General features: G+C 37.1%; 1 protein-coding gene across 1 annotated transcript in view; it reads right to left on the bottom strand.

Moving 5' to 3' along the window:
• LOC135202183 (dnaJ homolog subfamily C member 3-like) overlaps window positions 1–1,079 on the bottom strand; it is a 1,404-nt gene extending 325 nt beyond the window's left edge. Inside the window, exon 1 of the mRNA XM_064231438.1 lies at window positions 1–1,079. This exon is cut by the window's left edge and continues 325 nt beyond it. Coding sequence (XP_064087508.1) covers window positions 1–1,079 — 1,079 coding nt within the window.
• Between the last annotated feature and the right edge of the window lie 17,227 nt (window positions 1,080–18,306).

Here is an 18,306-nt window from a genome sequence, read left to right on the forward strand (position 1 = left end):
CCGTGACATTGCATTCTTTGGAGGGCTTTGGTGGCTGCAACCAAATCTTTTTGACCATCTAATCCTTCAAGCTGGACCATAGCTTCGCTGTGTCTGCCAAGCAACAAGTGACACAATCCCAGTCTCAGCCTGTAGTCCGCTTGGTCGTCGGCCACATTCAGTAATCTGAGGAAACATTCACAAGCTTCTTCCAGGCGTCCAAGCTTATAGAACGTGTTTCTTTTTGCTTTGTTCTCTTCAGCCGAGGCATCATTCTTAGGATTTTCATCTTTGATCTTCTTCGGAAGCGACTGAATTCTGGCTTCCATGAAATGGGCCTCCTTCTGCAGACCTTGAGTCTCCTGCGTCTCACGACCGTGATTTTTCACTTGATCCAGATTTCTAGTGAGAACAGACGCTGGTTCTCGCTGTGAGACTCGCAGTCTCTCCTCGAGTTCTGTGGCCACCTGGGTCAGTCTCTTTCTCTCTGCTTCGTGGGCCTTAACTTTTTCCTCAAGGTAGCCACAGTAGAAATCGTTGTCTTCTGCTTGTTTCTGCAGTTCTTCTACTTTTTCCCGGTTCTGCTCACATTCTTTCTCTCTGCATGCGAGTTCTTCATGCAGATTTTCTGCTTCCTTTTCCTTCAGTGTTAATGCCTTCTGCAACTCTTCTATTTGCTGCCTCAGGTGTTCATTCACCTCTTCAGCAGAGTCGCGTTCTTTACGAAGCCCTTCAGCGTTATGCTTCTCTTCCATCAACTGGTCCAGCAAATCTTGATTTGTCGTTGTCAGAGTAGCTTCGTTCAAATTCAAGTCTTCGATCTCATCCAGGAGGAAAATGTTCTCCTCCCGAGCATCCGTCCAGTCTTCCTTCAGGAGAGAGATCATCTCGGTGGCGTAGAAAAGGTCGTCTTCGGCGTCCATCCGGGCGGTTGTAGTAGCATCTTGAGCAATCTGGAGAGCCTTCTGGCCTCCAGTGTACTGATGTGCGCGGCCAAGAAGTCCTCCCAGAACAAGAGATGCTGCGTTATTATCAATAAACAATCCGATGATTTCATTTATAATAGGTTGTACCACTGATCCGGTAGGGATCAGAGCCATTGCGTTTTTCACAAAGTTAAATTTACCAAGAGCAAACATGGTTGCCTTCCTTTCCACCCGATCAAAACGTCAGAATTGGAAAATGCCACTGGAGCTCCATGGATTCCGCAGAACCTCATTTCGGCTTCAATGCATTTTTTTTCAGATTCCTGGCGGAGCCTCCTTTCGGAAGGACTTGGAGCGACTGAAGGCTCCTCCTGAAGACTTCGACGGCTTCAGCAGAAACCATGCAAATGGAGACGACTTGAAAAGTGAGTCAATGAATAATGTCTCCGTCGGGAAAGGAACTGAAAAGTCAGCTGGAAATTTTGACATTTCAGTCACAGATTATAATAGCCCAAAAGAAATTGATTTTAAAGAATTAAGAATGAAAGAAAAAGGGGATTTTAAGCTTATTTGATGAGGAAAGCGTAAAATTCTTTAGTTCACACACGCATATAGTATATATATATATATATATATATATATATATATATATATATATATATATATATATATATATATATATATATATATATATATATATACACATATATGTATACATACATACATATATATATAATATATATATATATATTATATATATATATATTTATATATATATATATATATAATATATATATTTGCAACCATACATTTTGGACATTTTCATCAGTGTCTCTGATCACTGTTAATACATTACCATGAGAGAGAGAGAGAGAGAGAGAGAGAGAGAGAGAGAGAGAGAGAGAGAGATTAGGATGCAGTTTCATCGAATTATAGTCATTTATTTATTCATTTTATAAACGTAGTCAGCAACACCTTCAAATAGGGCTGAATGTTGAGCCCATACCCCACCTACAACCTACCCCCACATTTTCTAACAGCGTTTTTAACAGTACTTTCAAACGACGTTTTAACAGCATCTTTTAACAGCACCCTTAAACAGCGTTTGAACAGCGCTTCGAAGTGCATTTTTAACAGCATATTTTAACAGCACTAGCAAGAGCTTTTTAACAGCACCTTCAAATAGCATTTTTAACAGCATCTTTTTAACAGCACCTTCAAACACCGTTTTTAACAGCATCCTTTAACAGTACCTTCAAACAGCGTTTTAACACAATCTAACAGCACTTTCAAACAGCGTTTTTAACAGCATCTTTTGACAGCACCTTCTAACAGTGTTTTAACAGCATATTTTAACAGCACCTTCTAACAGCGTTTTTAACAGCATCTTTAAAAACATCTTTTAACAGTACCTTCAAATAGCGTTTTTAACAGCATCTTCTAACAGCGTTTTAACAGCATCTTTTAACAGCACCTTCTAACGGCGTTTCAACAGCATCTAACAGCACCTTCTAACAGTGTTTTAACAGCACCTTCTAACAGCGTTTTTAACAGCATCTAACAGCACCTTTTAACAGCGTTTTAACAGCACCTTCTAACAGCGTTTTTAACAGCATCTTTTAACAGCACATTCTAACAGCGTTTTTAACAACATATTTAAAAACATCTTTTAACAGTACCTTCAAACAGCGTTTTAACTCAATCTAACAGCTCTTTCAAACTGCGTTTTTAACAGCATCTTTCTATGCAGCATTTTCGAACACCATCTTTAAACAGCATTTTGGAACTGCACTATTGACATTTTCGGGCAGCATCAGAACAGCATTTCAACGGCCTTTTCGAACAGCATATTTTAACAGCATTTTCGAGCAGCATTTTCAAAAGCATCTTTTCAGAAACGTTTAACAGCCTTCTTGTCTATTTATTGGAGGGTGGACCGGTGGGCGGCTTTCAAGTGCTACAGAATCCGCAATCAAGAAGATAATGATACTCTGGAGCTATAAGAAGAAGGAGAAGAGAGAGAGAGAGAGAGAGAGAGAGAGAGAGAGAGAAGAGAGAGAGAGAGCGGGGGGAAGGGGGGGGGATTAAGCATCGGAAACGGATAAAAGGACGAAGGGAATTCTGATAAAAAGGAAGGAAAGGAAAAGAGATCATTCGGAGAGATTAAGTATAAGTTCAGGCATCGGTGATTCACAGTGAGAATGAATGCACAGTTCTACTTTGCGCCTCTCTCTCTCTCTCTCTCTCTCTCTCTCAATACAACATAGTTTAGGTTTTAGAGTTCATATTATGGATTCAGAGTCATCATAACTCATTGGTTTCATACCCATCTCATCCTTAGTAGTAAAATATCATTAATAACAGAAGCTTCTTATAGCAGATGACTTATTGAGGAATAGAAACCTAAAATCTTAGGGGAACAGCCATTTTCAGGGCGAAAGGGGTATGGTAAGACACACACACATTTATATATATATATATATATCTATATATATATATATATATATATCATACAAGATATATATATATACACACATATATAATGTGTGTGTGTGTCCCTTGTCCGTATGCGTAGAGTTCCTGAAATTTCCAACATCCCAATAAGTGGTAATTCTCTTTCACTCTTTCTCTGCGACGATAATTGGCTGCAAAGAAGAGCATAACACGTCAACAGATGACTAGGAATACGCACTTCCCGGAGATTAATGGCACTTCAATAGAGTTAACAAAGCAGTCCCCTCCTCGGGAACTGTGGTCCTTTATTCGGTAGCCTTACAGGGCTCGGGGCGGCCATGGAGATCATATCGTACCATAAACCGGGGCGGTGATGGGATGCGTAAAAGTGGCCCCTCCATAAAATTCCACCCTCGATGGCCCTTTGGAAATGATGCAAACGGCCTCGCCCTCATTACTTAAGGGAAAGGATGCAAAAATTGGGAGGAGGCTGACATCTGGGCTGCTCATGCTAATGTCCAGGGGATGGTGACAATGACTGGCATAGTTATGAAAGCTTAGTATTATATTGTGGTTGAGAGAGAGAGAGAGAGAGAGAGAGAGAGAGAGAGAGAGAGAGAATGTATATATTTTTTTATCTATAGTAGAGAAAAAAATCGGCATCGTTCGTTTCTTTATTTTGCAGCAATAAAATGTACTTGTATATATGAATTTTAGTGTAATCAAGCATATATTATGTACGCTTGAAATCACAAAAAAATACGTTAAAGTTAAAAGCTCTCCTAGGGCTGGCACGAAGGATTAGATATTTTTTACGGGGCTAGGAACCAATTGGTTACTTAGCAATGGGACTTACATCTTATTGTGGGATCCGAACCACATTATATCGAGATGTGAATTTCTAATCATCAGAAATAAATTCCTTTGGTTCCGCACTGGCAGAGCGGGGATCGATCTCGGACTACCAAATCGATCATTTTAAGAGCAAAGTACTCAGAGAACAAGAAAAAAAAGTATAAACAATGATTAGTCCCGTCTTCTCACAAATGTCTCATTATGACAAAACAAGTCAGGGTTGTTTTACTTTTAATTTGTCCAATCGCAACTTATCATATATATATATATATATATATACTATATTGTATATATATATATATATATATATATATATTATATTATATATAATTTATTTTTTTCTATATATATATATATATATATATATATATATATATATATATATATATATATATATATATATAATATATATAATTATATATATATCATATATATATTATATATATATATATATATATATATATATCTATATATATAGATATAGTATATATATATATATATATATATATATATAATATATATATAATATATATATATATATATTTGTAATCCCATAATCACTTTAAATATTTTGTTCGTGGTTTATATCATTTGTTTTAATTAAGTCACGAAAAGTTCTCTTGAAACATTCTTTTATCCCCGGCCAAGGTTTTGTTTGTGTTCATTTGTATAGTGTTTATTCACCATATTTTTTTTTTTTTTGCCTTTCATGTTTTGTGGAGCGGACTACCCGTCTTCAGTGCTTCGCTTGTCGAACTGCCCCATTACGTGGTTATGCTTTCGCTCTCTCTCCCTTTACCTGGAGTGCATTTTTGGGCAGCGGGGCAGAGAGTATCGGCTCCCCAACAGAGGAGGTCTTGCAGCATTTTTCACGGCTTAATTATCGGAAGATATTTGTTCCTGATCCTGCAGCTACCATTGAATTTGAGAGGCTCCTACTAATGAATATTAGCCTCACTTATAAGCATTGCTGTTGCTTTTGTGCTGCTGCTTGCCACTGCTGCTGGCTGTTGCCGTGTGTTTGACCTCCTGGAGTCATCAGGAGGCCTTCTAGTGGCGAAGAACGGTAAGCGGGACCGTATATGTTCTTCCTCCGTCTGCTTACATAATATACAATTTACGTTGCCCTTGTGATCCCCTCGGTGCAAGAACACCCCTAGTGATCCGGAAGTAGGACAATCGCTGTTGATGCGTTATACTAATCTTTGATTACGAATTCGGTGTGGTCTTTGAGAACATATGCAAGAATTCTTCAGTTATTTCTTCATTACCTCTTCAGTGTAGTTTTATCGTCAACTTAGGACATATTATTATTATAAGGTGTATTATGGTTAAATATTATTGTGAAATTGATTAGGTTTAAGGTTTACTTCACTCTGCAACTCCAACTGTCGTATGCTAGGGAAAGTGCGTTTTTTCTGCCTCCTACACCTTTCTTTCTCTTCGACTGAGGTATAAAAGTTAGGTAGGTGCGTGATGGTTCGAGTGTTATTATTGTAAAGTAGCGTATGTGTTTTTCCAGTTCCTAAGAAAGCTTTTCAAGGACTACTTTTTGTAATTTAAGACTATTTTTGTCAATTAAATTTTATTGTTAAGTTTGATTCAGTGTTTTTTGTATCCCTCTTTGAGAGTTATTTTGCTTTGTGAATTTTGTGTCGCTGCTGGTTCTTGCCTGGTATTTTTGGCACTGAGCCAGTCTGGAAAAAGAACCCTGGATGAATATAATCAATCTTAAGTTCATTACATAATTTGGCGACCATGCCAGGATCCGAACCTGGAATCTTCTGATCCGCAGTCAGAAGATTTTGAAAAGAAAATGAATGAGTTTGGTATTAAACACGTGAAGTCTGCACCATATCACTTGGAAAGCCAAGGCCAGGTGGAAAGGTTCCACCAAACCTTGAAGTCTGTGTTGAAAAAATTTTGTTTAGAGACTGGGAATGATTGGGATAAGGAATTACCTTACGCTTTGTTTGCAATACGATCGATCCCTGATGAGTCAGTGGGTCTCTCTCCTTTCCAGCTTATTTTTGGTCACTGTGCTCGAGGCCCATTAGATGTAGTGAGAGAACACTGGGAAGGAGAGACTCCCGAAATTAATGTATTGGATTATTTTTCAGATTTGCAGGAGAAATTGCTTAGAGCGCGGTCTTTTGCTCAGGAACATTTGGCGAAAGCCCAGGCCTCGATGAAATTGAAGTATGACGTTAAAACACGAGATAGGCTATTTAATGTAGGTGACAAGGTGTTGGTTTTACTTCCTATGCCTGGTAATCCCCTGAAAGCGGAATTCTCAGGTCCGAGGAAGGTTCTGAAAAAAATTAACAATGTAAATTACCTGATTGAAACTCCTGATAGGAGAAGAAAATCCCGTATTTGCCATGTTAATATGATAAAATCTTTTATTGACAGGTCTGTAGAAGAATCTGTAGTACCTATTTCTTTAGTTAGTTTAGAAAATGAACAGTTCATGGGCGATAAATTTGCTGTTAGCCCAAGTGGTTTGGAAAATAATTCTGATGTTTTAAATAATCTGAATACTAAATTTCAGCACTTAGATGCAGAAAAAGCGGCACCTCTAATTAATTTAATTAACGAATATAAAGATCTCTTTCAGAATGCACCTGGTAGGACCCATATTTTGCAACACGACGTTGACCTTGGGGAGGCTCAGCCTATTAAGCAATGTCCATATAGACTGAACCCCCTCAAGAGAGAAATTGTCAGGAAGGAAGTTAAATACATGCTAGACCATAACCTCATTAAACCGAGCTGCAGTCCTTGGAGCTCCCCTGTAGTTTTGGTTAAGAAGGAGGATGGTCAGCCTAGGATGTGTTTTGACTACCGCAAGGTCAACTATGTAACAAAAACGGACTCGTTCCCTTTGCCCAGGGTGGAAGACTGTATAGATAGAGTGGGATCTGCCCGTTATATTAGTAAATTTGACCTGTTAAAAGGATATTGGCAGGTTGGTCTTACACCCCGGGCAAGGAAAATATCGGCCTTTGTGACAGGTGACGGCCTCTATGAATGTGAGGTGATGCCTTTTGGCATGAAGAATGCCGCCGCTACCTTCCAGAGGCTGATGAACTTCATTACATGTGAACTGGAGGGTTGTGTGGTATATATTGACGACCTTGGGATTTACAGTGATGATTGGGAAACTCATCTTAAGAGGATAAGAGCGCTGTTCGAGGTGCTGAGGAAGGCTGGTCTGGTGATAAATTTAAAGAAGAGTGATTTTGCTCAAGCGAAAGTGGTTTATTTAGGACATGAAATTGGTTTGGGTAAGATCGCTCCTAAGAGAGCGAATGTTGAGGCAGTTACAGCCTTCCCAGCCCCTCGAAACAAGAGAGGTATTCGTAGATTTTTGGGTCTAGTTGGTTATTATAGAAAGTTTATTAAGAATTTTTCTGACCTTGCTAATCCCTTAACAAATTTGTTAAAGAAAGATGTAAAATTTATGTGGAATAACGAGTGTCAGGATGCATTTGAAAAATTGAAAGGTACTTTAATAACCTATCCTTTGTTACGTTCTCCCGATTTTTCCTTGCCTTTTTGTTTGGCTACAGATGCCAGTGACACAGTTTTAGGTGCTGTCTTGCTGCAGGAGGGTGAAAATGGCACCTCGCATCCAGTCACCTACTTTTCCAAGAAGTTGTTACCGGCAGAGAGACGTTACTCAACAATTGAGAAAGAGGCTTTATGCTTAGTGAAAGCCATCATACATTTTGAAGTGTATTTATCTTCCTCAGTATGTCCAATAAAGGTCTTTACAGATCATAATCCCTTAATTTTTATTAATAAATTCAAAGATAAAAATCAACGTATTTTGTGCTGGAGTCTTATAACCTTTCTATTTGTCACGTGGCTGGAAAAGACAACGTAGTCCCTGATGTTCTTTCTAGGACATTCGGTAATGAAAAGGATGTTGTGGCTATCCAAAGGACTCTGCATCAATCCCATTTGAGCAATTTTTTTTTTTTTTTCGTCAGGTGTTGGGAAGATTTACATATAATCTCAAGAGTTGATATTAGTAATGTTTAAGGATAGTGGTTTTGGGTTTATGAAATATTTGTTTTTGATATTTGCATTTACTGTTGTATGACTGTTGTATTTTTTCCTATTTTGCTTTTAAACCACAATGCTCATATTTTTGCTTGCATTACAAATTACTAGTTTAATATTGGCTAGGAGTTACCTTTCTAAAAAAAAAATAATTTTAAAAATAAATTATTTTTTTTTTTCCATTGTCCCGGGGAGCTGTAATCCATAATTACTTTAAATATTTTGTTCGTGGTTTATGTCATTGTTTTAATTAAGTCACGAAAAGTTCTCTTGAAACATTCTTTTATCCCCGGCCAAGGTTTTGTTTGTGTTCATTTGTATAGTGTTTATTCACCATATTTTTTTTTTGCCTTTCATGTTTTGTGGAGCGGACTTACCCGTCTTTAGTGCTTCGCTTGTCGAACTGCCCCATTACGTGGTTATGCTTTCGCTCTCTCTCCCTTTACCTGGAGTGTGTTTTTGGGCAGCGGGGCAGAGAGTATCGGCTCCCCAACAGAGGAGGTCTTGCAGCATTTTTCACGGCTTAATTATCGGAAGATATTTGTTCCTGATCCTGCAGCTACCATTGAATTTGAGAGGCTCCTACTAATGAATTTTAGCCTCACTTATAAGCATTGCTGTTGCTTTTGTGCTGCTGCTTGCCACTGCTGCTGGCTGTTGCCGTGTGTTTGACCTCCTGGAGTCGTCAGGAGGCCTTCTAGTGGCGAAGAACGGTAAGCGGACCGTATATGTTCTTCCCCCGTCTGCTTACATAATATACAATTTACGTTGCCCTGGTGATCCCCTCGGTGCAAGAACACCCCTAGTGATCCGGAAGTAGGACAATCGCTGTTGATGCGTTATACTAATCCTTGATTACGAATTCGGTGTGGTCTTTGAGAACATATGCAAGAATTCTTCAGTTATTTCTTCATTACCTCTTCAGTGTAGTTTTATCGTCAACTTAGGACATATTATTATTATAAGGTGTATTATGGTTAAATATTATTGTGAAATTGATTAGGTTTAAGGTTTACTTCACTCTGCAACTCCAACTGTCGTATGCTAGGGAAAGTGCGTTTTTTCTGCCTCCTACACCTTTCTTTCTCTTCGACCGAGGTATAAAAGTTAGGTAGGCGCGTGATGGTTCGAGTGTTATTATTGTAAAGTAGTGTATGTGTTTTTCCAGTTCTTAAGAAAGCTTTTCGAGGACTACTTTTTGTAATTTAAGACTATTTTTGTCAATTAAATTTTATTGTTAAGTTTGATTCAGTGTTTTTTGTATCCCTCTTTGAGAGTTATTTTGCTTTGTGAATTTTGTGTCGCTGCTGGTTCTTGCCTGGTATTTTTGGCACTGAGCCAGTCTGGAAAAAGAACCCTGGATGAATATAATCAATCTTAAGTTCATTAATATCTATATTATATATATATATATATATATATATATATATATATATATATATAATATATATATGATATATATATATATATATATATATATATTATATATATATATATATATATATATATATATATGTATATATATACATATTATATATATATATATATATATATATATATATATATGTATATATATATATTCATATATATATATATATATCTCCCTCTGCAGTAACACCTCTCTCTCTCTCTCTCTCTCTCTCTCTTTGGACCTTTTGGCGAATGCTCAGCCCTTAAGAATTAAATATCTTTTCCTCTCGCGAGTCGAAAACAGAATGTTTTAATCTTCGTCAAAACACAGAAATATATATATATATATATATATATATATATATATATATATATATATATATATATAAATAATAATGTTATATCTTCCATACGGTAAGAATTTGTTTGTGGATGTGTATGTTGGTACCAGCACATACTTAACGTACACGTTTGAATACAAAGTGTGTTGCACATGTTCCTATCACTTATACCCCGACGTCCGCGCGAACAAACGAGACAGCAGGAGGAAGAAAATCATATTGTGAAATGTTGTAATTGGTTTAGTGCTAATTTCATCTGGTGCCCTTCGACCTTTGTTCTTTCCCTTTGGGCAGCTGCATTTTTGCGGCCGCAACAGGAAATTGTCAACTCTTGCTGTCCTCGGTTATTCTCTTTTTTTTCATCCTCTTTTTTTTTATGTGCGTTTTAGTGAGACAGAGCAGAAGAGAGAGGAGCGGGAGAGGAATTTAAATTCAATTATGGTAGGTACTTTCGTTATTCTATGAATTAAACGAACGAATAATAATAATAATAATAATAATAATAATAATAATAATAATAATAATAATAATAATAATAATAATAATAATAATAATTTTGTCTCTTCTCTAGCGAATATCAGGTACAAGATATAATTTATACTATTATATAAATACTAGGTGGAATGTAAAAACTTAATCGTTGTACATTATGCTCAACAAAAATGTTCACCAGATATTTCGAACGAGATGATAGTAGAACGTTCATCTGTACTTTTGTTTCATTATTAGTTGCTTGATATCTCAGGGAGTCAACAATGCCATCATTCTCGATAGTCAGTGGATCGGTGTAAGGCTTGATATTTTGCTCTAAAAATAAATATAATTCAATAACAGGGTTTGTTTTCTTTGACTGTTGAGCTGAAAAACCTTTGTGTCAATAATATTTCTTTTTGAACACAACCGCTTTCGAATGGACTGAAGTTTAATGAAGAACAGCACTACGCGCTGCTTCATAAGGAGTTCTCCAGGAATTTCTGATTAAGCTCAATAATTTAGTGCCTTCTATAAAATTTACTGTAGAGGAAAAAAGAAATTGTAATTTGAACTTTCTTGATGTAGCAGTCCATAGAATTTATAGACATTTCAGCTTTTCAGTCATTCGAAAATCAACTAACGTTGCCTCTTTTGTTCATTATTTTTCCAATCACCATCAAAATGTCAAATTCTCTTTTTTTCTGTGATGTTTTTAAGAGCTCTGCGTGTCTGTAGCCCGCAGTTTATTGACGCTGAGATTAAAACTATTTATGATATTGCATTGAAACTTAAATACCCAAGGACTTTTGTAGATGTGGCATGGAAAAGAGATAGAAAATTTTTTTATTCAACTAATGACAAACTTGAATTTAGTAAGCATAACATTCTAAAATTAACCTATGGTGAAAGGTTTTTAGAAATTCCTAGAATTTTAAAGCTTTTCAACATAAATGTTGTTTTCAGTAATAGTAATGTTACGAGTTTAGTAATAGAAAATTCTCCTAGAGATGTTTTTGGCTGCATATGTGAAATTCCTTGTAAAACGTGTGATAAAATATATAACGGACAAACTGGAAAATCACTTTCACAACGAGTCAAACAGCACCAATATTCAGTGAGACCGGTCAAATTTCGTATGCATTATTCATACATTTATTATGAGAAATTTAGATCATCCTATTAACTGAAGTCAGGCAAGATCCTTAATGCTGTATTGCGACACAGCTAAAAGGAATATCATTGAATCTTGTTTCATCAAGTCAAATAATGGAAGTTTTTTTTTATTTAAGTCTTGGTTTGTTTAAACTTGTTGCCTTCATAATATAAGCAATGAAATTAATATTTTCAGTTGTATAGCTGTTTTTTAACTTTGTACAGCTAAGCTTCTGTTGCTCTAAGGGTTAGGTCTGTTTTAGTTTGTTACCGTGTGCTCTCCGATTATCCGGGATTATATCTTTGAATTTTACCTATTTGACAACAGGTATTCTTGATCTTTTTGCTTATCTTGTACTTTCTTTTCAACTGTATCTCATTTGTGCCTCGACAATGTCTTATTAAAGGATGAAAACGCTCGGCTACGAATTTCTGCGTACTGTTTCTCCGTGGTGTACATATATATATATATATATATATATATATAATATATATATATATATATATAATATATTATTATTATATTATATATATATATACTATATATGTGTGTGTGTATGTGTACACAACAGCTGTTACTGACTTACATTACATTATATTCTTGTCTAACGATTATCTTTACACTGTAGAAAACCTTATGGTATTTTTAATGAAAATCACGTAACCTTTTAGTTGATTCCTTGGAAGCTATCAGGTAAGGAGAAAGTTTCATCATAAAAGAAGAATGTGAAGGATATGAAGGGAAGGGAGATTGGCCTGATGTACCTGGTTAAAAAAAATTTCAAATATTGTATAGGTCTTGAGTGGAATCATTTATGAGATTGTATTTATTACAAAATTAATTCACATCTCTAAAGTTAGATAGTGCTTCCTTCTGTTATTTGAATGAATAAAAAGCGTACCCCTTATGCTTATCTAAGGATGTGGATATTGTGCGTGCGTGAGTCCACGTCTCTGTGCACCCATATTTCTTTCATATCTGCTCTTCCTGATGTGCAAAATTCATTAATTTCCACCAAGATATTTAGTGCTTTAATATCAGCAAGAAGATTTTCAAAAAATTAATTCTCTTACCAGGTCGGTTGTGGTTAATGAGATTTCAAGCTGGGATTATTACAGTCGCCCGTGGATAATGGGTAAATGATTAGCTCTTTATTTTACATTTAAGTCAACCAACGTTTCTATGGAACTGAAATGAATACACACACATAATTTTAATTATATATATGTATATATATATATATGTGTGTGTGTGTGTGTGTGCGTGTGTGTGTGTGTATGTATGTATATGTATATAGTTTTGTTAGATGAGCTAGTAATTTTTCTGTAATTTAAATGCAAGCATATCTTATTGCTTTTATTATTATTAATAGTTTACAAAATTTTTAAGGCATCTTGGCAAAGAAGAGGAGCAAGAGAATACACAGGAAAACGGAATGAAAATGCATAAAGAGATATTGATTAAGTAATGGGTGAATAAACGGCAAATGAATAGATAAATAGTTAATCTTCGGAATTCTTATCACACGTATGCCAGAGGATTTCCATGGGACACTTGGATGAAGGTGATTCAAGTCTGTTGTTTAAGGATGTGTGTAGTATGTGTGTGAAAAGTCTGCTGTTGGTTTATGTATGTGTATGAAAAAGTCTGCTGCTTTTGGATGTGTATATATGTGAATGAGTAGATTGTTTGTGAATGTGTATATATGTATATAAATAGTTTATGGATGTGTGTGCAAGATTGTAAAATAAGTTTGTTGTGTTTGCGTGAAAAAGACTGATATTCTTGGTTGTGTGTATGTGTGAAGTGGATGTGTTTTTGCATGTGTATGTGTGAAAAAGTCTGCTGTTTGTAGTTGTGTATATATATCTTGAAGGCACGGTAGTGAATTGTTAATCTCAGCTCTTTCCGGTTAGAGACAAGTCGGTTAGAGACAAGCACTGGATTCCTCGAACATGCTGAAATGAAAAACCGCCAGGAAAGATGACCAATGCACTTTGAGGTCGATGATGCCTCGAAGATCACAAGCTTCGAGCATGGGTCACCCGTGTTTGCTGGGTGAAACGTAGGGCGTGTCTGTGTGTTTGGTAACGAACAGTAAATGACTTTTATTATGGGAAATAAGTGCTAAGAGGGGGAAATCACTGCGACAGTGTGGAACATGCCTGGAAGAGGTGTTGCAAGGTGTTGCAGACCCATCGAACAAGATAACGTAAGAAAGAACTTCGAAAAAGTTAACCTTCGAAGTGATATTTATTGTGTTGGAGAAAGAGAAGTGTGGTGTGGTACACAGTCTTTTTGATTAATAATTGTGGTCTCTTTATTTCAGATGGGTTCAAAGTCACCATATAGAAAAATGGATTCTCTAAGACTTTTGTTGAATTATTAAAATGTTATGGTTAGTCAGACATAATGAGATAAGAGGGGTGCTTACTTAAATATGATTTTGAGAGGAAACGATAGTTTAACAGTTTCTTATGGGTCAGAGTTAATTCATTTTATTCCATTTTATTAATTGATTTTGTTCCATTTTAATGTTAGCTAATTTGGGAAATAAAAAGTATATTTTTGTATCTACAGGAATTTATTTGCCTAGCTTGCATTTTCAGCCAACTTTCCAGAGGGATTCTGCAGTGGAACAAAGGTAGGTGTAGTTGCCTATTAGCAGTTTGTTTCATTTTGTTTAAACGAGTGTCATTTGATCTTAAAACCCGTTCGAGAGTTGGTGGCAGCGGTAAGAAGGTTCATTTGTGCCTTAGGTAGCACCTCCAAAGAGACTATATAGTTTAGGCATATTTTGGGGGGAGTGGTTATAAATATGTATCGGGCAACTTGCTTTATTGCTGACTTAGGCAAAGGTACTTGATGCGGCCGTGCGGGCCGTCTTCCTAGCTGTGGTTTAGTGTAAAGATGTATTTCTGTGTTATGGGGGGTATTAAAGTGTATTTATGGGGTAACGGGAATGAATTATGCGCTGTAGCAATGTGTGGACAGGTACCGACTTTGGTTCTATGAAGACGTGAGTGTATAATTTTGTTTCCATTCTTTTTTCCCTCTCTTTTTATTGGTGTTAATTTACTCAACAGTGTCTTTTATTTTGATGTCCCTCGGGATTCGGTGGACATTAGTGGTTTTGTGGTAAAAAATACGGGGGAAAAGTGGTATTGTGTGTTTCGTTTTTATGCTTGGCGAGAGAGAGAGAGAGAGAGAGAGAGAGAGAGAGAGAGAGAGGCAGTGGCAGCCCGAGTGAACAGATGCTGATACAAGCGGTTTAAGAGTTCCCCACGTCTTCTCTATTGAACTTTTTTTTCCTGTTTTTTTTTTGTTCCCAGCATGACCTTGTTTTTCTTATGACAGCTGTTCAACTTGAATCTGAGCAGTAGTGAGTTCATATAGCGGTTTGTTGGGCGCGGTGCATGTTTATTTTATATTGGTGGATGATTATTGTTAATTTTTCTGGGTTGGGGTTTGTGTGTGCATAAATATATCAATGTTACTGAGGTCGGGCCGGATCCTGAAGTATAAGGGTTTTCATAAAGAAAGCAAAATGGCTGACGCAAGTGATAATCAGATTCTGGTTCACAAGATAATGAATTTTAATGCGGCGGTCAGCCCGTTCCATGGTATGGTGGATGGCATTTTTTCTCAACCAGTGTACATTTTTATTGAGGGGGTGAATAACTATTTAAACCCCAAAGGGATTACAGATGATAAAGAGGCGTTCACGGAGGTGAAAGCCTTGTTAGATTTCAATAAAGGTGATCTATCCTACAGGTGTAGTAGTTTTCGGTATGCAAATTGTCAGTCATGGACCGAATTACAGGCATTTTTAAGAGTGGCTTTTGGCTCAAAGGAACATGGTGATATGATAAGAGATTTAAGAGGGCTGTACAAAATCCAGAAAGGCACAACAAGTGTTATCGAGCATAGCTCAGCTTTTTGACTCAGCGGGAGAATGGATACCGAAATTGAAACATTCTAAATGGGTTAATGGGGATAATGTCTCACTCGACAATTTACATAAAGTGATCCATTTTGCGATGCTATTACGTGACGTACCAGACACAATAGTGGACAGTTTTGATGAAAAGATTGGACCTACATCAGATGAAGAATTAATTTATGCCCAAATTCAGAAACATATGTCCAAATGTCCCACTGTGGATAGCACATTTTTCAACGGGATCAGTCCGAGAAATACGGTGCAAAGAGACAGACAATTTCCTTCTCCCCATTTGTGTGCAAAAGTGGAATATAATAGAGGATCGATCGATCAAAGGCAACACCAGTTGCGTTGCTACAATTGTAATAAACCAGGGCACACAAAGAAAGTATGTAGAGTCAAATATTGTGGAATGTGTAAGAGTGTGGATCGCTATTGGCAAGCTTGTCCGTCTCAGATACGAGACCTACACCTCAAAAGTCTGGGAGTTACAATACAAGAACTTCCCAGGCAGATCAACAAAAAGGGTACAGATGATTTGTACGTGCCATTGTGGTCTCGTGGGGGACGCCCCAGAGCCCATTCCTATAGTATATGGAACAGTGGAGGATGTTGATATCCCGGTCTTTATTGACACCGGTGCAAGTATAAACTCAATGGATCATAATTTGTATCAATCCATGTTCTCCCATTACCCTATGAAACCCTCAACGGAGACGGTGTGTGATGTGCAAGCCCATAGATTAAACACCCTGGGTTTTATTAGAATTCGGTAATAGAACCATTTTTGGTTATAAAAGGGGTTGCGTTGGGCAACAGACTTTTGCTGGGCCATCCTGCATGTAGAAGACACAAGATTTTGGTCCATGCGGGTGTTAGTGGTATAACGGTTGGAATAGCTGGTATTTATCCCTTATGAGGACACAAGTGAAACTGAGGATATGGAGATTATTGAAAATTGGGGTGCGTTTGGCGGTGCTAGTGGTGATGATACCTGGGATATGGGGAGTGGTGATACCGAAACCCACACTGATAATACGGGAACAACTGCTGTGATGTTAAACGGGATATTGGGGGCCACAGAGGTAACAATTTTGGTGGGTGTGACAATGGCGTTATGGGTGGTGATACTAATATTGATATTATTACTGATACTAACAATGGGGTCTTGGTAGATGCAATGAAAACCACAGGTGGTGGTATTTATGGGATCGTGGAACGCGGAGGTACTAACCACAAAATATAAGTGTTCTATCAGAGGATGTTATTTTAATGCCAGGTTCAAAGACTATGGTAATAGTCAAATTGAGGGAAGTGAAAAAACCCGCGAAAGTATGTGTAATTGAGGGTAGTGAGAAACTAAGAGGGGTTATTAGCACGGCATCAGTTAACAGTGTATCAAACACTGGTGTTACATGGATATAATTACTGAACTGTAATGATACATTTAGGAAATACCAGAAGAATACATAGGTGGTAGATCTCCAATATTGTAGTAATGACAGTGGTTCAGTGGCTATTGCAGAGGGGAAATCTGAGTTTTCAGAGGTGGAAATGCAATCAAGGAAGGGAATATTCAGAGAACATTTAGCTAATGCGGATTATAATGAGCATATACTAGAAGTTGTAAGTGAGCTCTTGGCAGAATTTGGGGATACAGTAGCTTTACAAGGGGATAAACTGGGATTGACTAATGTGTTAGAACATAAGGTAAACTTAGAAAAAGTCACAAAACCTATTTTTATTCCTGCATACCGCATACCTTTCAAAATCAGAGAACAGGTAGGAAAGAGGTCAATAAATCTGAAGAGGAAGAATTCAGTAGACCTAGTGCGTCTCCATACAACTTTCTTCTGTTAGCAGTGCCTAAGAAGGACGGTTCTGTTCGAGTATGTTTCAATTTTAGACGTTTGAAAAAACAACCCCTGACCGTTACCCAGTCGCATGCATACCAGATCTTTTTGTGGAAATCCGTGGACATAATATTTATAGCTCAATTGATTTAGCGCAGGGTTTTCTGCATGTCCCTCTTAGTGAGAATAGTAAGGAATATACAATCTTTTCAGTGCCCAAGGGACACTATGAATTTATGCGGATGCCGTTCGGTTTATCGGGCAGTCCAATGACCTTCACCAGGTTGGTGAACACAGTTTTGCATGGGTTATTGGGTAAAAATGTTTTTGTATACATGGATGACATAATTGCAACAGACTCGATCGTGCAACACCTGGAAGTGCTTAAGGAAGTAATTAGGAGACCTAGATTAGCAGGGTTGAAAATTAAGCTAGCTAAGTGTTCTTTCTTGAAAAAGCAAATCATATATTTAGGTTATGTCATATCCAAGGAAGGGGTTAGAGTAAACGACGATAAAGTCAAAGCAATAGCGGATTTTCGCACTCCGAGATCAAAGAAAGAAATAAAGTCATTCCTAGGTATGGCGGGGTACTTCTGTAGATTTGTGAAAGGGTTTTCTAACATAGAAACTCCTATAACAAATATATTGCGGGAAGACATTCAATTTCATTGGGGAAAACCCCAGAATGATAGTTTTCAGAGACTTAAGGATGCGTTAATGCATCCCCCAGTTCTGAAATTTTCAGATCTCAGCAAACCATTCACATTAGTGACTGATGCCAGTCAGGAGGGTATAGGTGCTTGCCTTATGCAAAAGTTTGATGGGAAATTCAATCCCATAGCATTTTA

Source organism: Macrobrachium nipponense, chromosome 30, assembly GCF_015104395.2.
Source record: "Macrobrachium nipponense isolate FS-2020 chromosome 30, ASM1510439v2, whole genome shotgun sequence".
Lineage (NCBI taxonomy): Eukaryota > Metazoa > Arthropoda > Malacostraca > Decapoda > Palaemonidae > Macrobrachium > Macrobrachium nipponense.